The sequence below is a fragment of the Mus caroli genome, chromosome 4 (assembly GCF_900094665.2).
Source record: "Mus caroli chromosome 4, CAROLI_EIJ_v1.1, whole genome shotgun sequence".
NCBI lineage: Eukaryota > Metazoa > Chordata > Mammalia > Rodentia > Muridae > Mus > Mus caroli.
The window spans coordinates 143,860,097-143,880,021 of NC_034573.1; the positions used below are offsets into that span (position 1 = coordinate 143,860,097).

The 19,925-nt window shown below is 52.4% G+C and overlaps 2 protein-coding genes across 3 annotated transcripts; one reads left to right on the forward strand and one right to left on the reverse strand.

The window, feature by feature from the left end:
• The first annotated feature begins 1,386 nt into the window (after positions 1–1,386).
• Positions 1,387–5,988, forward strand: C4H1orf174 (chromosome 4 C1orf174 homolog). 2 transcript variants are annotated; one of them, XM_021160600.1, is made up of 4 exons: positions 1,387–1,476; positions 3,901–4,014; positions 4,673–5,134; positions 5,553–5,988. In XM_021160600.1, exons 1-4 carry the CDS (start codon positions 1,462–1,464, stop codon positions 5,652–5,654), a joined length of 693 nt encoding a protein of 230 aa, XP_021016259.1. In that variant the 5' UTR covers positions 1,387–1,461; the 3' UTR covers positions 5,655–5,988. The 2 variants fall into 2 exon arrangements, with proteins under 2 accessions (XP_021016259.1, XP_029331555.1); XM_029475695.1 differs by lacking the exon at positions 1,387–1,476 and adding an exon at positions 1,494–1,799 and having other exon boundaries at positions 3,908–4,014.
• Positions 5,989–8,333: 2,345 nt separating this feature from the next.
• Positions 8,334–19,910, reverse strand: Dffb (DNA fragmentation factor subunit beta). The gene is made up of 7 exons (XM_021160382.1): positions 19,657–19,910; positions 19,360–19,486; positions 17,504–17,692; positions 16,251–16,330; positions 13,568–13,738; positions 12,700–12,800; positions 8,334–9,492 (listed from the first exon to the last, which is right to left on the reverse strand). Exons 1-7 carry the CDS (start codon positions 19,777–19,779, stop codon positions 9,246–9,248), a joined length of 1,038 nt encoding a protein of 345 aa, XP_021016041.1. The 5' UTR covers positions 19,780–19,910; the 3' UTR covers positions 8,334–9,245.
• Between the last annotated feature and the right edge of the window lie 15 nt (positions 19,911–19,925).

A 19,925-nucleotide genomic window follows, 5' to 3' on the forward strand; every position in this document is an offset into this window, starting at 1 on the left:
CTCACTTTGTAGACCGGGCTGGCCTCGAACTCAGAAATCCGCCTGCCTCTGCCTCCCGAGTGCTGGGATTAAAGGCGTGCGCCACCACGCCCGGCTTAGAGGGGCTTTTCTAAAGACAGAGGCGCCTGTGCAGCTCTGCAGTGCAGACGGAATCTTTACATGCTTGTCTCCTTTTTACTGCACGGAAGAGAGGAGTGGGCTTGGAGAGAGCTGGTCAGGCAGAGCCGAGGACAAGGACTTCCAGGATGTAAGGGAAACCAAACCCTAGAGCAGTTTACTCTCTGGTTGCACCCTTAAGATGTCAAAACAGCGATGTCTGTCTGGTTCATTTTGTGAGTTCTGCAACCAGGGTTACCTGTCCAGGCCATCCAGCAGGACCAGAGGCTGAGGCCAAAGGTTTCATGTGTATTTGAAGCTAATTATAATATTTATCATCATTATTATTGATGTTTATTAAAAGATAAAGACAGAAAGAATATGTCCTATAGGAGTGTGGTGAGGTTTAGAGGAAGGGGATGTCTCAGCGGGCCCATGCTGAGGCATCCCTTCCTCCTGAGGGAGCAGCCACACGACGGTATAGTATAGAATAGTTTATTCAAGGCAGGGGGACAGGAGTTAAGAGGGTAATTGAGCCAGAGAAAGGCAGAGAGAGGGAGAGAGAAGTAGAGGCCAGCCATGACTATGAGCACGTGGAGAGAGTAGGAAGGGAAGGGAATGGGGAAGGGGAGAGCAAGAGCAAGGGAGAGAAGCAAGAGGGAAGCAAGAGTAAGAGAGGGAGGAGGGGACAAGCAGCCCCTATAAAAGTGGGTCAGGCCTACCTGGCTGTTGCCAGTTAACTGTGGGGAAGAGCATATTGTGGGTGGAGTTTAGACAGAATGCTAACAATTTATTATTGTATTTATTGAGAGGGGGAGTAACTCGGGAAGGAGTGTCAGTAATTGTCAGAGGATACTTAGCAAGAGTCTCCTCTCTCTTCCCACCATGTGGTTCACACTCGGATTGTGAGGTGCCAGCAGAGGGCAGAGCTAGGCTCTGATGAGACTAACGCCTCCCTCGGGGTGACGGGGAACCCGAGCTGAAGGTGGCCCCTACAGGGTGGGAAGCGCCTGAGACCGGAGAGCACAGGCCTGCAGCAAGGCAGCCGCCCTTCTCAAACATGGTGGCGACGGGGTCCCAGGGATGTGCCCTTCTCAAACATGGCGGCCAAAACGGGCGGGCCTCCGCGCGAAGGAGGCGTCCCTTTCCCAGCGTGGCGGGAACCTTGCCCAGTTTCCGGCGCTCCGCCCGCGGCTCGCCGTCCGTCGGGGAGGCGCGCGCCGCCCGCTCTGCACGCGGAGAGCACGTGACCCGGAGACGCCGGCCGGTGATTGGTGACGTGGCGATGACATCAGACGCCGCGCGCGCGCTCAGAGCCGCGCGATTGAGACTCGGCGGAGGAGCGTTAGGCCGGGGCGCTCACTCATGAGGAGCAGGAAGGTGAGGGGCCCTCGCAGGCGGGGTGCGCGCCGCCGAGCCGCACTCTCCCAGAGGAGCCGGCGGGGGGCGGACGCCCCGAGCCCCGCCCCTGGGAGGGGAACCCGCACTCCAGGCACCTCCAACCGCCCCAGGCGCGGGGCTCCAGGCTCGCTCCCCGGGGTGAAGGCCACCCGGACCCGAGCTTTGCCCCCGGCCGTGCGGGCTGCTGCCCGGGCTTCCTGGCCTCCCGCACTGCCCACAGATGGGCGTGCTGCAGCCGAGCGAGCTCAGCCAAGCCCCTGTGTCGTGTGTAACCTGGGCTGAGGACGGCAGTGCGACGGGAGGTAGGGTGACTGGGACCTAAACCTCGGCTGCAAAGGGTCTCTGGCCGAGCACGGCAGGGACAGTGAGTCCCTTAGCCTGAAGTGTGTCTGCCGTGCACCGCTAGCCAAAGTCCAGACCGACGTCTCTGCCTCCTGCGTTGCGCAGACGTTTGTGTGTAGCGTGGCTGACAGTAACTGTTCCCCGCGTCAATGGTCATGGTTGCTGCCCCTCCCTTGCATAAGGAGACTTTATTAAGGTTCAATAGTTCCCCGCTGTTTTTTACTTCTTTGCGCGCCTCGGTTCCAGTGAGACACAGAAGGGTCTAACTCTTGTGAGGTTCTCTCCCACTTTCCTTTAGCTGTCTGTTGACCGTGCAGCCTTGCAATCCTTACTTTACCCTTTGCAGCCACTTCCTCAGGTCTGCAAGGGCCCCTCGGATCCTCCCCCTTTGTTTGTTTCTGCACGTGCCTCTTTTGCCTGTTCAGAGAAGTATGTTTAAGATAATTTTATGTTAGGGACTTTCCTTGGGAGTCGAGGGTGCCCTTTGTGTACCTAGATTACTGATTGGGTCCTTAGCTTCTGCTAGAACCCCCGGTGGTTCTAAAGCAAACACCCCACCCACCCACCACCCCACCCCCGGTTTGCATCTGGAAATTCCTTTATTCTGGACTTCATCTTAGAGGACAGGTTTTCTGGGTGTGGATTTTCTTAGCTGGCATTTTGTTTCGTGCAGATAGTAATCTCACCGTGGTTCACATACTGTTTCTGCAGAATAAGGGGTTGTTTCTTACTGGTACCTCCAGGATGAGAACTGCCCCGGGAGGTGCCTGGCCATGTGTTTATTATCCTCTCCCTCCTGTGTCACAAACTTCCCAACCACAGGTTATTGTTTTCAACAAACAGGAGGCTTTCAACCTTTCTGTCTTCAAATACTTTTTTCTGCTTTTTCTACTTTCTGGTTTTCCCTTACATGTATGTGTGCTGGTGTGTGAGTTAAGGCCAGCCTAGGCTACCTAGGAAGTTCTAGGTCAGCTGGGGCAATAAGATATGTGACACAGTTTTGTGTGATGGCAACAGGCTGTGACCCCAGCACTCGGGAGGCTAAGACAGATGTATTTTGCATTCAAGACCTAGCAGAGTAACTTAATGAAATTGACAAAAAAGAAAAAAGAGAGAGACAGGCAGGCAGGTAGGCAGAGGTGGGTCTGGGAGTGCATGAAACTCTTGAGTTCATTTTCCCAAGCAGCGTAAGCCAGGTGTGAAGCTCACATTTGTAATCCCAGCACTTGGGTAAAAAAGGGGAGGTCTGAAGGGCAAGGTTCTCATTAGCTTCACAGCAAGATAAGAGGCCAGCCTGGGACACATAAGACCCCATACTAGAAATAAAACATAAATAAAGGTGGGCGAGGCCCATAGCACAGCAGTAGAGTCTGCCTAGCACATAGTAGGTTATCCCAGAGCAGCAACAACATCATCATCATGTAAGACATGGGACTAGGGTAGGGTAGAGATACGAGTACAGGAGCTGGTGTTTCTGTTTGTGTTACTGTTGTCATGGGCTTTGACACCAAATAATTTGAGAGCCGCCAGGCAGTGGTGGCACATGCCTTTAATCCCAGCACTTGGGAGGCAGAAACAGGAGGATTTCTGAGTTTGAGGCCAGCCTGGTCTACAGAGTGAGTGCCAGGGCTATAAAGAGAAACCCTGTCAAGAAAACAACAGAATTTGAGAGCCTTCCAAGAAAGAGTGTGTACACTTATTTGGGGCACATTGGTATGAGTTTGCGTGTCCACTCAGTGCTGCTGGGTCTTGGAAACGTACCACAGCACATATGGAGGTCAGAGGACAGCTTACAGGACACAGTTCTTTCCTTGCACTGTTTGGGTCCTAGCAGCTGAACACACCCTTTCAGTCCTTGTGACCAGCTCCCTTTTCCACTGAGTCGTCTGATGCTCAACCCTGTACCTAAGTGGACAGTTGGGTCAAACCAGCTTGGGGCATAGCCGTCTTTGCTTGTAGGTGAAGGACCCTGGGTAGCTCAGGCACCAAGTGGAGGACCCACAACAGCTCTGGGCTGGCATTCCGCCATAAGCATGCTCTCTGAGCTTTACTCTTGTCTAGCTTACAGGTGGAGTGCGGTCCTCAGCACGCCTTCGGGCCCGGAGTTACTCTTCAGCCAGCTTGGCCTCTGCCAGGGACGTTACCAGCTCCACATCTGCCAAAACAACATGTCTGGTGAGCCTCATTACCAAGAACACCAAGGCTACAGTTGTCACTCTGAGATGTGTTGTATGAAATAGAAGCTGCTGCTATGTATAGCTTGGGAGACGTTCCAGAGGCTGTGGCAGTGCCGTCACTGTTGTCACAGAGGCGTGTGCTTTGTGATACAGCTGATCTTCTGGCCTTTGTGCACCATACGTGTGTGTGTGTGTGTGGAAGTGTGCTAGTGACCCGGGCACTAAGGCACGGCTTTGCCCAGCTGTGTGAGTCTTTTACCCGCTTCACTCCTGGAGCAGAGGGAATAGTCAGGCACGAGGCATGGACTCTCATATGGTCTGCTGTACGTCCCACTGCAGCTGCCTAGTCGGGGAATCTCATCCCTACGTTGGTGCTTATGAGTTTGGCAGCAGGCACCTTCATGCTCTAAGCTTTCTTGCTTGTTCCTATGATGATTTTAAAGTAAGCAACCATGCACTTAGGAAAGGCCTGGGAAAGCAGCTTGCTGGAGCGGTGCTCTGGAGTCCCCCTTGGCCTCCAATCTGTTCTGCCTCTTAGCAGACCAGTGGCTTAGGCACGGGTGTCTCTGGCGGAGGAATGGGAGCCTCTGGGACTGTGAGCCCTGTGCCTCTGCTAAATGGGTCTGATTTTCTCTTACATTTTTCTTTCTTGGCAGGCTTCCTCATCACACAAAGCTACGGACAGACGAACTTCCAAAAAGTTCAAGTATGACAAAGGTCACCTTGTGAAGGCAGAATTACAAAAACTTGACCCTAAGAGTGACATTTCTTCTTTGCCAAAAGTGGCCCCTGTGGCTCCTTGTGAAAATAAGTTTGCGGAGGACAGTGCTGAGGCTGCTGTGTCTGTACCAGAGAGCAGAGAGCCTCCTCAGGGCTGCTCCAAGCCTGTGAGTGAGGAACCCTCAGTAAAGGCTGAGAATGGCTTGTCCACAGAACCCAGCAGTGCCGCTGCAGCCCAGGAGCCCGATGACAGCTCTGCCCAACAGGCAGAGCCTGTGCCCAGGACAGAGGAGGTGCGGGCATCCGTGCTTCAGATGGACAGCAGCATCTTTCTAGATGATGACAGCAACCAGCCCATGCCTGTGAGTCGCTTCTTCGGGAATGTCGAGCTTATGCAGGTGAGTGTTGCCTCCTCCTGCCTCTCCTGCAGTGCCTGGGCACCAGACTGCAACTCCCTGCTCCCACTCTATTGTGTACCCACACACACACACACACACACACAGGCTCACAAGCTGGGAAGCAGCTCGGTTGGAAGGCTGAGAAGGTAGCGTCCCTGGCTTCAGCCTCCTCTCTGTGTCTTGGACCTCACACAAGGTTAGGAACTCAGATCTGTGATTTCATGAGCATGCGGCCATGTCTGTTCTCATCTCTTGTTTGGAGTATAGCATCTTTCTTACCAAGGGACCTGGGCCTAGACAGACTTCCTGTGTCTGTAACAGGCCTGCTTTGCAGAGCCGGAGCAGACTGGCCAAGTAAGAATGTGGATGTCCTGGCAATCTCACTTAAGACTGAAGTCATGCTTTCTTCCCCTCTAAGGATCTGCCACCAGCCTCTTCATCTTATCCTTCCATGAGCAGAAGAGAATTCAGAAAAATGCACTTCAGAGCCAAAGATGACGAGGATGACGCTGAGGGGTAGAGTGGCGGGCGCCTTGCAGCCGGTGTCAAGATTCTGCATGGCATCTTTAAGAGAACACGCTCTGAGTGCAAGGTGGACATCAGTGTCACTGGCTGGCACGGACTCCCAGATGCACCATGCTGGCACAGGGGGCTGGACAGTGGAAAACAAGGAAAACTCATGAGAGCTTTGGCTGTGGTAACGGGCTTACTTTCTATGCCAGACTGATCACCGGGGATGAATTCTGCTGGAAGGACTCCTGTTTCTGAGTGACACTAACCATTTGACCTGGTAGTTTTTGCAAAGTATATATGAGAAGGAAATAAAATATATTTTGAAAATACTTTTAAAGAAATACTGTGTTCACAAAAGTGTCATTTCAAATATTTGCGAATCAAGGGAGGAAATGAACTGTGTCCTGGGCTAGTAGCACTCTTGAGGCCCATTAGCAAGCAGGAACAGCAAGGCCCTTGGTACAGGGCTTGACCGGAGTTGGGGTGACAGCCCCTCCACTGGGATAGAGGATACCCACAAGGGTACTGGGAACTGAACTTAGCTCCTAAGCAAGAGCAACAAGTGGTCCAAGCCTATGGAAGAGTTTACAGTTCTGCTCCTGTTCAGTCAGGCCTGCTCACCCCACCCCCATTGGCTGATGAACCACTATTTAAATGCTGTTGCTTGCAGTCATTGTTCAATAGCCATGGGCAGCACTGCATGGCCTTAGATGCCAGTCCCTGGGAAAGAGAGACAGCTGTGTGGTTGCCATAGGACCTGAAGGTCAGCACACCCTTGATCCCGGTATGCCTACCGAGGAGACAGACATGCGGTGGCCACCCTGCTTCCTTCCTGGGGTACGCATTTCCTTGCTTACAGCCCACTCTGCTGATGGACACGGCGTGGGAAGACGCCTGCAGCGGGCCTCAGCAGTAGCACTATTGCCATCTTAACTGGTCTTACGATGTGAATGCAGTCAGCTCCGTTTCAGCAGTTGCCCACCCAGGGAAGCTACCAGAACCCTTTGAGGATTTGGAAGGGTCTGTTGAGATGGAGGCAGTCACAGACCCGAGTCCCTGGCCCTGTCATGAAGGGAGAGTTGCAATTGCACAGGCATCCTCTGAAAGTTCAGACAGGGTGGTGGGTGGATATGGGATCAGGCCCAAAGGACACTGGGAGAGGTTCCAGTGTGTGCTTACAGTCCACAGCAGCGAACAACGCAAGAACAGAAAAACAAAGCAAGTCCACCAAGCTGGCTTAGCATGTCAGGGCACTTGCTGCCAAGCTTGATAACAAGTTCAATCCCTAGACCCCACGTGGTAGAAGGAATCGCCCTCCACAGGTTGTCCCCGTGCCTCTGCAGTTGAGCACCTACAGGTGGGTCCAGTCGTGGGCACCTGTGAGACAAGCACCAAGATGCAGAGAGCCGTGAATATAGCAGGCCACCAACAGACAGTAGCAGATGGGGGAGGTGGGGTGGGAGTGGGGGCCTCAGCGCAGGGTCCAGAGGAAACAAGTCTAGTTTCCAGGTTCCCCAGACAATGGGAGACAGCCCAATCAGGCCCTGGATAGTTTTGAAGGTCAGTCACCTGGTACCTTGCTGAAGACCTGTTGTTCCCACTCCAGTCTCCCCGAAGATCAAATGGGCCCAGGCCTGGGGCAGACAGAGTTCCCCAAGGTACAGGGGACAAGCTCCTGGGAACAGTTCCTTCTCTGGACTCAGCTGAAGCATTCCTAGATGCCTTTGGTGGCTCTGCCTCGCTCAGGAATTAAAGCCCACTCCTCATCCTAAGTAGCTGGCAGCAGCTCACAGCACTCTGGCTTCTAAACCTTTTGCTCACTGCCCTTCAGCTTATGCAGCTGAGACCCGCTACGCTCTCATGAGTCCCGGGCTTTTCTGCCATCTCTCACTGTGTGACAAAGTCAAGGGGCAGACAGCTCATCTGTGTCACTACATATGTTTTGGTTCGCTTTTTCTGGGGCTCACTGCCTACATTATCCTGGGAGTCGGGAGGGGTTTGGGTGACAGCTCCTATCTGCGATACTTCTCATCAGCAACCAGCTGAGGGCCCAGAAACAGGAAAACATGTCCCACCTAGGACAGCTTTCTGCCTTTCACTCAAGGCTCATTTTTCATTCCAGCTGCAATGAGTGTTCTGCATCCCACTGGAGAGACAGAACCTCCGGTCAAGAGGGGTGCAGAGCACACGAAGCACACCGGCAGGGGCATGGCTGACAGAAGGCCACAAATGGCAAACCTGAGGTTGAAGAGAAGGCTCAGCTTCTACTTGCTACTCCACAGAGGACCCAGATTGGGTTCCAGCTCCAACATAATGGCTCACAGCCCCCTGCAGTTCCAAGGTACTCAATCGTACCAACCTGGCACCTGCATCCACGAGGTGCACTAGCATACACTCAGACACACACAGAGTCCTGGCAACAATCCTGTAGGGGGCAGTGATTGTGCACGTCCTGGGGTGTTTGAGAAGGGAAGAAAAGCAGAATAAGACACATTGTGAACAGTGTGCATCCATGACTAAGACAAGCAGCTGGGTCCTCAGAGAGCCCCACCTGGCTGGCTGCCTCGGGCACTGCCCTGCCACCTCTGTGAAGATGAACTCACCTAGACAAATGTTCAATTTCTGCCTGCCAATATCTCACCCTTAGCCCCATCTTCCTCAATATGTTCAAATTTTTTGACATGTCTATTTTAGAAACACTTTATTGTTTTTCTGATTACATGGCAAATATAAAAATCCAAACATTACAAAATATATAAAATGCCCATTTCAAAAATAAACTCAGGTTGGGCGTGGTGGCACACACCTTTAACCCCAGCACTCCGGAGGCAGAGGTTGGCTGGTCTATATGGTGAACTCCAGTCCAGCCAGAGCTACATAGTGAGACCCGGTCTCAGAGAAAAAGAAGAATGAAGTATTATAAGATACATGATGTAGGAGATTGTACTTGGTGATCAGTCTCAGCCCTGCTGAATCCCCCAGAGTTACAGAGTGTCATTTCCTCAGACCATGCACAAGCTGACACACATTTACAAAACCAAATGCCGGGTGTGCACACCTGTGGTCCCAGCACTAGGGATGAGGCAGGAAGATCATGAGTTCAAGGTCATTCCCTACACAGATAAAGCCATCTATACCTTTAACAGTTTCCTATTTCTCCACATGAAAGTTTAAACCTGCTCCAATCCTGTGTACATATATATATCAGTGTTGAGTCATGAAATTCATGACAGCCATTATTTAACGCATTAAAAACATCATTTTCACATGGCTCAAAATAATGCCACAGTCGGCTGTTCACACCAGGAGACATCTGGACGGCTTCCCACCTTCTGCCATTTTAAACAATTCAGCAGAGGATGCCCTGCATGTTCGTTATAAAATGCAAACATTTACCCCAGAAGCACCGTTTCTTTCAGAGGTGTATAGTCAGAGCTGCCATTTGCAGTAGAAATAGAAGCCATAAAAGCTCAGCACAAACCAGCACCCCACACACATCACAGTGGCCAAGTTCAGCCCTGGGGCGGTGAGCTTGAAGACACTGCCACAGGAACACGATGAGCACCGGCACTGACCGTCCTCTGCACACTGGGCTGTGTCACTGGCGCTTCCGAGCAGGGCGCTTCTTCCGAGCAGGCTGCTTCCTCCTGGATCCTGTCTGAGGCCGATAGATCCTACTGCGGTCGCACTCCAGCTTGTGTGTGGTCTTCTTGTGGCAGGCGATATGCACCAGCTTCAGGTTCTCGGCAGTGAAGAGCAGGCTGTAGAAGTACTCCCAGTTCACCTCCCTCCCATCCTGGATGGCTTCAGCCAGCGTGGGTACCACAGTGCGCTTCTTCTCTATTCTACCAAGTCAGGGGGAGACAACCATTCTGCTGTGAGTGCCACACACTGCAGGGTGCTGCGCACACTCCCATGAGCCACAGACACTCGCTGTCTGTGGACGCAGTGTCTACCCCGGCAGGCAGCCCTGTGCTGTCCCGACAGTTGTTTTTTTTGTTTTTTGTTTTTTGTTTTTGTTTTGTCAATGTGACAAGCTAGGGTCATCTAGGAAGAGGGTACCTCAACTGAGAAAATGACAGGACTTAGGGATGAGTCACCAGAGGAGCCCAGCACCGTGTTCCGTGGGCTGCTGACACTGGCCCATCCCTGACATGGGCCACGGGTGGCCACAGTGTACAGACTCCAGTGCAAGCAATGCTGCTTGTCTTACTTTGCAAACCTGAGTAGTGGGCACAGCTTACCATACTGAAAAGAGTGGGGAAAGCTGAGAGGGGTCCCTCGCATGCCACTCAACGGAGCCAAGCCTCATGTGTGAGCGAGCACTTGTCAGCCCCTGCTGACTCCTGCTTGTTCCTGTACCCATGTCACACAGCTGCCCATAGACCCCAGGCCTGTGTCTCCCACAGGCACATGAGCCAAGTAGGTATGGCCAATGTGACACAGAAGTGGCAAGCAAAGACAATGTCATGTTGCTTCAGAGCCACTGAAACTGGGGCAATCCACAGGGAACAAGTGCAGATCCACTCTGTGCCCCAGAGACACTGACAGCCAGAACAGAAGACTGGTCACGAGAGAGAACTTCAGGTCCAAACACAGTCACAAGAACAGCTGGGTGGAGGGCAAACCACCTCCCCCATGTTTAACTCCATGCTTAACAGCTCTGGATTGTTCTGCTCGCTATGACCTCACTTTACCTTAACTGTCTCTCAAAGGACCCATCTCCAGATGCGGTCTCACTAGGTGACAGTTACAATGTGTGTCTGGGGTGGGAGGAACCACAATTGAATCCACAGCAGGAAGTTACCCCAAAACAGCAGCACTGAGCCAGAGTGTGCAAGCAGAGCCAGCATAAAGACAGTGGGTGGCAAGAATGTCCCAGAATGCCCACGGGAATCCAGGAGACTGCAGAGGAGAATCAGAACTCTCCAGCATGGAAGACAAGCCATGGCAGAGCCAAAAGGAAAGGTTTGTCTGTACTGTACACTGCTCTCAGTTAAGGGAATCAAGCCAATCTCCACCAGAGAGGCAGAATGCTGACTGACAGCAGGTCCACAGCAGATGCCAGGAAACAGTGATGAGACTCCCGCATGGAGTGCACAAGAGACCTAGATGCCAGTGACACCACACTCAATGTGAGACAGCCCCTCTCCAGTGCTCAGTGTAGAAGTGGCAAGAGAGAGTTCACCCTCAGGCCCTCCTTACAGAAGTGCTAGGACCAATCATTAGCAACTCAGAGCAGACCAGGGAGAGGCAGGAGGCAGTGAGCAGAGGAGTGGGAGATGTAAGTAGGTATTGACCATGATGGTGTGACCACCGTGCAAGCTCAAGGTCAGGTGGGACAATGCTGAGAAAAGAGCCCTGGAAGAGAGGGGTGACAGGCGGGCTCAGGACACACAGTGAGACCAGGCACACAGGAGGTACAGCAAATGGCTAATGAGATTAATTCAAACCCACTTATTCACACAATGAAATACCGAATAGATGCTGAGCAGCCACTCTGTGTAGACACTGGGACAAGGGACCAGTGTAGGAGAGTCTCAGTTAGACAAGACAAAAAGTGGTGTGCTGATGCTACAAATGTGCTAACAAGAGACACCTGCTGTGATGGTAACAGAAACCCAGCCGAGGGAAGGTGAGACGGAAAGCAGGGTGGACATGCAGAGTCCCAGCCTCTTACAGGTACCAGAGCCCAGAAAGGATGAGCAGAGCAGCATGAAATGACAGACAGACAGACAGACAGGCCAAAGACACATCAGAAAAGGCAGCCACCTTAATCTCAAAATAGCAACCGCAGGAACAGCTGGACAACATGTTGCCTTGAGCAGACGTGAAAACACAAGAGGCAAATCTAGGGAACAGAGAGAAAGCCCAAAGGAGCAGAAACTAGAAGTAAAATAAAAGCAGACACCCCCTGCAGCTAAGCGCAGGGCAGGGCAGAGGCAGCTGCAGACAACAGGGGCAAGCAGATGCCCCTGCACCTGCAGGAGGAATTGCAGGATCTGTGCACACTGGGGCCTGGCCTTCTAGGGCTTACCACAGCCACCCCATCTGGTTATGATACAAGATATCAAAAATGTGCCAAAAATACAGCAACAACATCTGTCACACAGACAGTCGGGAGGGAACTAGTGCCCAGGACAAAAGTAAAGAACAGGGAAAGCAAGCAGCCTGAGAGCTGAGCTGGGGAGAGAGAGCTGTGCTGGTGGAGAGCCAGAGGCCTGGGCCTCCCCAGGACCAGGAATCAAACAAAAGCAGCCAAGTGGGTGCCCACCTCAGGCAGGAGAATACAGAGGCACAGTGACACCGAGTGGTGGTGAGGACAGGAAGGGACTTACAGTCACATGAACTGAACACCCAGAAAAGGCTGGAAGTACTCTGAGGGGGACCACAGACATTAACTCCCCCCAAAGAGACTGGAGGTCAGAGCCAGGGCAGTCTCGCATCTGGAGCACAGAGGGATGAAGGGGTCCTCAGCTACACCCACTTTTTATATGCTTTTAATTATTCTGATACCAAGAGTAGCTGTTTGGGAGTACTTGGAACACTTTGCCTTCATAAGGCAAGGTCAAGGGTAGTTACAGTCAAGAGAGAACCATGGCTGCAGAAACAAGGTACTGCCCTACCCGGTTCAGCAGAAGAGACTGCAGCTTGCCCAGCTGTGAAGTCATCCTGCTGGCCCTGCCCTCCCACACCACAGCCCTGGAGCTGGCCCTGTCCTCCCACACCACAGCTCTGGAGCTGGCTCCTCTGGTTCAAACACACAGCAACAGCCCCTTAGGGGCCAAAATGGGGCCATGAAGAGCCAGGCCGCCACATCCACCCACACCGGGAGGCTAGAGGGCAGAGGGACAGCTTAGCATCAGGCACGGACAGCTGGTAGGACAGTAGCATCTCTCCAGAACCTTTCCATAAAGCTTGTGGGGTCTGTCTCTGGGCCTGAACCACACAGGTATAACACACCAAACCTGAGATGCCTGAGCAGGAACTGGGCCCCAAGATGCTGTGTTAGTTCTGATTAGTGAACTTGAACCTTGGTGACATACACTTACATATGATCCAGGTTCCAGGTACTGAAGAGGATCCGGCTCTCTCTGTTGCCATAGGGGTTGATGGAGTGCTTGGAAAGACAGCTCTCCAGGTCAAAGGGGCCCTGGAGTGAGCAAGGACAGGCGTTGGAAAGGCAGGAGTGAGAGGGCACTACTGCCCTCCTCCCACCCATCAAGCTTGCAGGAACTGACTGGCCCCACGAGTCGTTTCGTTCACAAACAGACGTTTGAACAGCCAGTGTCAACACCTGTATCCCCAGCACTGGGAGGCAAAGGCAGGAGGATTCACACTCAGGCCAGGGAGGTGGCTCAGGAGGAAAAAGTCCCTGTCACATAAGCCTGAGAATCAGGTATGATTCCTGCAGCCCGTGTAAAATCCAGGTGTGGTTTATCCTCTGACCACACTATAACTTCAGTTCACACCACAACCACCTATAACTTTAGTTCTAGGGGATCCGACACCCTCTCTGGCCTCCAGAAGGCATCAGGAACATGTGTGCACAGACATACACACAGGCAAAACACCCAAACACATAAACATCTTTTTACTCTGTCCTTGGAATTCTACCTGCCCCCTGCTATTCTATTATCCCTCATCTTATCCTGAGCTTCCAAAAGATAAAGGCATTTCCATCCCTGTTACTAGAGACATTATCCATTTCTAGGTACCTCTACAGGTCCACATAGGAGCAGACAGACCTGCTATTCCCGGCATGTTCCTATGGTACCACACACTGCCACTCCAATGATTTATACACTACCATCCATCCCCTCTTGGGTTATCGGCTGAACATCCTCCCTGCCTCCTCCCCAGGGAGGGCTATGCTCAGCAGTACTCTTAGTGGCCCCAGAACAAAAGGCAGAGGCTTACCTGGCAAGAGAACCATCCTTCTGGAGTACAGAGGCGGCTGCTGGCCTCTGCACCTCTGTCGAAATAGCTGCCATTGTACTGCACCGATTTGAGCTTCTGGCACATGGAGCCAAGGACTCGCAGGTACTCTTCTCGAGCTGCTTCATCCACCATAGAGGTGTAAGTGCTCACCTGTGAGACAGCCAGAGGTATCACCAAGCTTGTGACATGCCCTGCCCGTGCCCTAACACCTGCATTCGGTTACCAACCCACGCCAAACACTGGTGGCCAGGAACCTGGCCCAGCCCAGTTCCACAGTGAAAGCGTCTGACCGCTGCACAACTATCACTGCCTAGGAAAAGCATTCTACCCTCACGAGATGGACCAACACAACAATTCAATCCATCAGGCTGGCAGCATGAAACAGGATCAGGCCAAGCAGGGTGGCACACATCTCTAATTCCAGCCCTTGAGAGGCTGACATAGAGGGACTGAAAAGGCTAGCTTAGTCTACGTACCAAGATCCTGTCTGGAAAAAAAAATTCAGATTATATAAGTCAGCAGAAGTAGTTCCCTCTGCTCAGGAGAGCGGCACTGACAGAAAGGGCCCAGTCTCTGTAGCCTGCAGGCAATTTTCAGGATCAAGGCATCAACGTTAGGTCATGGTGGGGCAGTCACCATGGCTACATGAAGTACAGAACACAGGGCACCAGGACACTAGAAGCCATGTCACAGGGACAGCACGAGGTGCCTTTTAGTGCCCCCCCCCCGGCACTTTCTACCTGCCAATCATTGAGGAGTCTTACAAGAAAACAGACAATGAAGGCCAAGCTAACCCCACTCTAGGAGTCAGAGGAGGAAGATGGAAGGTTTAAAAACAAACAGAGCCCACACCTGCTACTCCAGCTGCCTGGCCACTCAGACCTCTGTTGGCATGTGCCAAGCTTTAATTATAGTCCAGCAAACTCAAGCTCTGTGCATTCTCTCAGCCCTCCTGCCTGACTAGGTTTGGCTCCTGCCACCTAGAAGCAGAGTAGTCAGGCATGGGGGCACCACTGTCTGCCACAATGCATGCAGCACTCCAGCATGGAGGGTGGCTAACAGGTAAGTAATAGAAGAGCAGTGCCACAGCAGCCTGTGCCCAGGGCAGACACAGCCTGGGAGCTCAGGAGGCCCAGGGCAGACACAGCCCAGGAGCCCAGCAGGCCCAGGGCAGACACAGCAAGGGAGCCCAGCAGGCCCAGTGTAGACACAGCAAGGGAGCCCGGCAGGCCCAGGGCAGACACAGCAAGGGAGCCCAACAGGCCTAGGGCAGACACAGCAAGGGAGCCCAGCAGGCCCAGGGCAGATACAGCAAGGGAGCCCAGCAGGCCCAGTGCAGGCAGGCAGTGGCCACAGTGGCAAAAGAACAACCAAGGTGGTCAGAGCTTGAGGCCTGCTAGTCAGGCAGGTCCTCCACACCCATAGGAAATGGAGAGAGCTTCAATACAGCAGGGGGCTCTGTGAACACATGCACATGTCAGGTTTCCCCACAGACACTAACACTTAGTTCAAGCTACACAGCAGCTCAGAAAGCTTGATGGGGCGTGATCATGAAGGAAGGATGCGGCCGAAGGGTCTGCTTTCAGCAGAAGCTCACTTAAGCATGGCATAGTGTAAAAGACAGACAGATGGACACACCCTAAGCCTGTGACACTGCCCAACTACTATGCAACTACCCACGCTCCTGCTGATAAATTTGCCTACAAGAAGAGCAGGGAGAAAAAGGTCCCCAAGAGCTGAACTGCTTCCCCAAACCACCAGACTGCTCATCCTATCCAGATGAAGGGAGTCATGTGGAGCCCAGTGCAGAAAGGCCTAAAAGCTCACCTGGTGAACCACTGTCCAGTGATGGGTGCCTCATACCCCCAGAATGGGCAGGTTCCACTCACTATAGATTGTCTCCTAACACTCCGTACCTCACTAACATCCATGTCTTCACTAAAAGGAAGCCAGGCAGAGTATCAGGGCATCAGGACAGCCTCCTCCTGGAGCTCAGGGCACCAGGACAGCGTCCTCCTGGAGCTCAGGCATAACTGTGCTGGAGCCACTGGCCATATCTATCTATTCAAGAGCTGAGACCTAGCTGAGACCTAGCCACCTAGTCTCAGTGACTCAGAGCCGATCTACAAAGCACCCCAAACAGCAAGTATCTTCAGTCTTGTGTCCCACTTTTGCAAGGTCACAGAGGACTGCAAGGTTCCCAGAGAAAAAGAAGGAGAGTACTGGGGGAAAACTACTGCCCAATTATGGCAATGTCATCAGTACAACGGAGGAGACACAGGAAAAATCCGTAATAGAATTAAGTTCACATCACAACTCAGTTGCCATTAAGTTCTGCATAAGACTCAAGCTGATGCTGCTCTAAAACAACAGGATCTCTGTCAAACAGAAGGTGAGTAAGAGCTAAGGCTGAGGCCTCTGACCCTAACCAAAGGACACAGCCCAGAAAGGTTCTAATGCCTGCTGGACAAGGGGTCAGAGACTAAAGTGCAGAAGAGACCAGACGCATGGGACAGGAAGGTCCTGCCTCTCTAAGGTACACATGCCTTCTGCTGACTTAGTAGCAACCTTACAAATATGCATCAGCAGAGGGGTGACAACCCCACCAACGGATCCCCATCTTGTGGTGAGCACTCACAGCATGACCTGAACGTGGCCTTACCTCTCTTAGGTAACCCCGGATCCGACTCTCACAGCTGTATCTCAGATAGCCCGACTTATTCTTGAATCTGGACTCCAAACCTGCAAGAAAGATGACGCCCTGAAATCCACAGGCAGACCACGGCCACTTTCTTGGTTTGCCATCTTACCCATGCATGCACATGCAAAGGGCAGAGGTCACCACTGGGTGTCTTTCCCTATGACTCCCCACTAAGCCTGGAGCTCACTGTTTGCGCTCTCCTGGCCAACCAGCAAACCCCAAGGATCTGCCTGGCTCTGTCCCCCAATACTGAGGTTAGACAAGTACCACCACTCCTGGATTTCACATGGAGGCTCGGGATCGAAACTTGGGTCATGCTTAAGCAGCAAGCACTGCCACTGAGCCATCTCCTTAGGCTGTTGTTTCTCGTCATTATTCCGTAGAGACCAGCCAACTATTACTTCCCCAGGATTACATTGCATCAGGTACCTTAAATCACCTAGGGATGATATGTAGTATATGGGAGAGATCCCAGAAGTTTGCTGGCCAGTCAGTCTAGCCTATTCAATAGGCTCTAGCCAATGAGATTCTTTTTTTTTTTAAGATTTATTTATTTTTTATATGTGAGTACACTGTAGCTATCTTCAGACACTCCAGAACAGGGCATCCGATTTTGTTATGGATGGTTGTGAGCCACCATGTGGTTGCTGGGATTTGAACCCAGGACCTCTTAACCACTGAGCCATCTCTCCAGCCCTGAGATTCTGTCTAAAGGACATGAATGGTATTCCTGAGAATGCTACTCAGTTAATCTCTCTCTCTCTCTCTCTCTCTCTCTCTCTCTCTCTCTCTCTCTCTCTCTCTCTCTCTCCCTCCCTCCCTCCCTTCCTCTCCCTCCCTCTCTCTCCCACATCTCTCTCTCCTCTTTCCCTCTCCTCCTCTCTCTCCTCTCTCCCTCCTCTCCCCCCTCCTCTCCCTCTCTGTCCTTTTCCCCAACTCTCTCTCCTCTCTCTCAAATGGTAAGGTGGTAAATTCTAAGTTCCATGAATTTCCAGGCTGCCCAGGACACTGCCTCAAGCCACGAGTCCTGGCTGGATACCTTCCCATGGACACCTTTTGTTATCCCTTACTCCAGAGGCCAGTCCACCCTTGGTTGAGAAGCAACCAAGGGATCTGAAATAGACAGAGATCTCCCTGAGCCTCTCTGCTCCAAAGAGGCTCTTCTCTGTTTGCTCCAGACACCCTGGCCGCCATGGTCATCCCAGGCCACATACCTTCAAACCAGGATGGGTCCTGCTCCCGGGTCTCTGCAGTAATATTCTGGCTCACGTGATGCAGAAGATCAGCCAGCAGCTTTTGCCTCAGTGGGGCCTGCTCATCTGACAGCAGTTGCCGTGCAGCCTGGATGACACCGGCATGTGGCTCATTAAACACACTGAGGAAACGTGTGATGTCACTCACATCTGTCACCACCAGGAGACAAACAGAAACACATTCATGCTGTTCTGGCTCCAAGAACTCAGCCCAAAGACTGCCAGACATCAGGACTCTGGGGTCACCAACCCTTTCCCTGACCTGACACCCCCCACTTCAGTGATACTACAATTCCTCCTTCTGTCAGGCGAGGGTTGTAGTATCCTAGAAAAGCAGCACACTTGGTCTTTTGGCCTTCTCTCCTCCATACCAAGTCACCTCCTTTGGCCATCTCCTTAGGACCCCATTTTCAGACCTCCCAAGCCCTCTCCTTGGAGTCTTTGCACTAGTGCCTATGGTGAGCTTTCCCATCAAACTAAACACCAAGTGCATTCTACAGAGGGTCTTAACCAAACAGGAGCAAACAGAATTCAATAACACTTAAAAAGCACAGGGCGGGGCTGGTGAGATGGCTCAGTGGGTAAGAGCACCCGACTGCTCTCCCGAAGGTCCAGAGTTCAATTCCCAGCAACCACATGGTGGCTCACAACCATCTGTAACGAGATCTGGCGCCCTCTTCTGGAGTGTCTGAAGACAGCTACAGTGTACTTACATATAATAAATAAATCTTTAAAAAAAAAAAAAAAAAAAGCACAGGCCACAGCTAAATGAAGTTGCAAGTCTGGTTTGTACTCAGAACTCAGTGAGATCCACTGTGTTATTAACAAACTGAAGAAGTAAGTTCTTGTGATACCAAAGGATGCAGAAATTGCAGGAAGAAACCTCAGACAGCCAGAACTTGACAAGAGGTTCCTGGACAGTGCAAATGCACCATGAAGTGATCATCTGGATCTATCAAGGTCAGAACTCTGTAAGCTGGTCTTGGGGGCACGAGCTTGGAATGTGAGCAGTTGGGAAGTAGAGGCAGGAGAATCACAAGTTTTAGGCCAGCCTCGGCAGCATGTAGCCTTGTCCTCCCCCTTTCCCTTGCAAATCTGAACCTTTTGCACTAGTACAGAGCATGGAAAGAGCAAGGCCGGTTAGCTCTGTGGTTGGAGCTCAGTTTCAATAAAGACAGTGAAAAGCTACACAGCGGGAGATATTTGAAAACCACACTATCTTACATCGAAGTCATAACCAAGATATTCTGGGGGTGGGGTAAATATTTAAACAGCTTTATAAATCCGACTAAGAAACACAAAAGATGTGAAGAATCGCTTCTCTGAAGAGTGCCTTCAAGTGGTAAATAGGAAGATGATACCCAATCCCATTAGCCACCAGGGAAATTCGGATTAAGACCACAATGATCTGTCATCACACCTACCTAGAATAGCCTAAATGAAAACCATGCATGATACCTGAGAGCATTTCAACACACTGGTCGAAGTACAGCCCGGAGCAACGGTGAATGGAACCAAGACCTGCCCTGCCCTGCCCTGCCCAGCAACCCTGCCCTGCCCAGCCCAGCCCAGCCCAGCCCAGCCCAGCCCAGCCCAGCACAGCACAGCACAGCACAGCACAGCACAGCACAGCAGCACCGACCCCAGTCTCAATCCTTCCCTTGCCCTTGGCAGTTTCAAAATTAAAAACAAAGTTCTTCAGCAAAAGCTTTTGGCATTCAGAGCCTCTGACCAGATCTTCTGGGTTCCTGCCCGGGCCCCTCGACGCGGCTTTAAACCGTGTAGGTCCCTCCCATCTCCAAAGTGTTCCTACTCACAGCCGTGCCAGGTCTCGCCAGCGGTGAGCAATAGGAGCTCAGCGTCGTTGGGAAGGCCCGGGAAGCAGTCGTCTGTCACCTCCGTGCCATCTTCGTACAGGCACAGCCGGGAACCGGGCATCGGGAGCTGGAGGACAAGAGGATCCGCTTGTCCCACAATAGTCTTGGCTTCCAGACAGCCAGCTCTGGGTACTGTAGAAGCCCAGCGCCTGTCCAAGCCCACCCAAGAGATGGAAACCGTAGGGGTGGAAGCCAAGGTCCCCGCCGCGCAGTGCTTGCCCAGAATGCTAGACCCACCTGGAAGCGGACGCAGCCTTTGCGCAGCAGCTCCTGGCAGCTCCGAGCCGCCACACCGAACTTGCAGGCGCTATGTAGGGCTCGCAACTTGACGCATTTGGGTTGGCGGAGCACCGCGCACATTGCAGGGCTGCGGTACCGTAGCGACACTGGACTTGTAACGTTCCTGCCCGGAACTGTGGTGCGTAGACGCGGCCCGGAACCCTTTTCTCTACGTAGGTAGGTGCTACCGGAAACGTCCGACTGCAGGACCTGTCCCCAGCCGGAAA

What these genes read in the sequence shown, in the direction of transcription:
- C4H1orf174 (XM_029475695.1), top strand. Translation starts at nt 1,718, where the DNA reads ATGGGCGTGCTGCAGCCGAGCGAGCTCAGCCAAGCCCCTGTGTCGTGT. An exon ending in GGACGGCAGTGCGACGGGAG is followed by an intron (nt 1,800 to 3,907) that starts GTAGGGTGACTG and finishes TCTAGCTTACAG; the next exon opens with GTGGAGTGCGGTCCTCAGCA. An exon ending in CTGCCAAAACAACATGTCTG is followed by an intron (nt 4,015 to 4,672) that starts GTGAGCCTCATT and finishes CTTTCTTGGCAG; the next exon opens with GCTTCCTCATCACACAAAGC.
- Dffb (XM_021160382.1), bottom strand. Translation starts at nt 19,779, where the DNA reads ATGTGCGCGGTGCTCCGCCAACCCAAATGCGTCAAGTTGCGAGCCCTA. An exon ending in AAGGCTGCGTCCGCTTCCAG is followed by an intron (nt 19,487 to 19,656) that starts GTGGGTCTAGCA and finishes CTTGTCCTCCAG; the next exon opens with CTCCCGATGCCCGGTTCCCG. An exon ending in TCCGGGGTTACCTAAGAGAG is followed by an intron (nt 13,739 to 16,250) that starts GTAAGGCCACGT and finishes GCTGTCTCACAG; the next exon opens with GTGAGCACTTACACCTCTAT.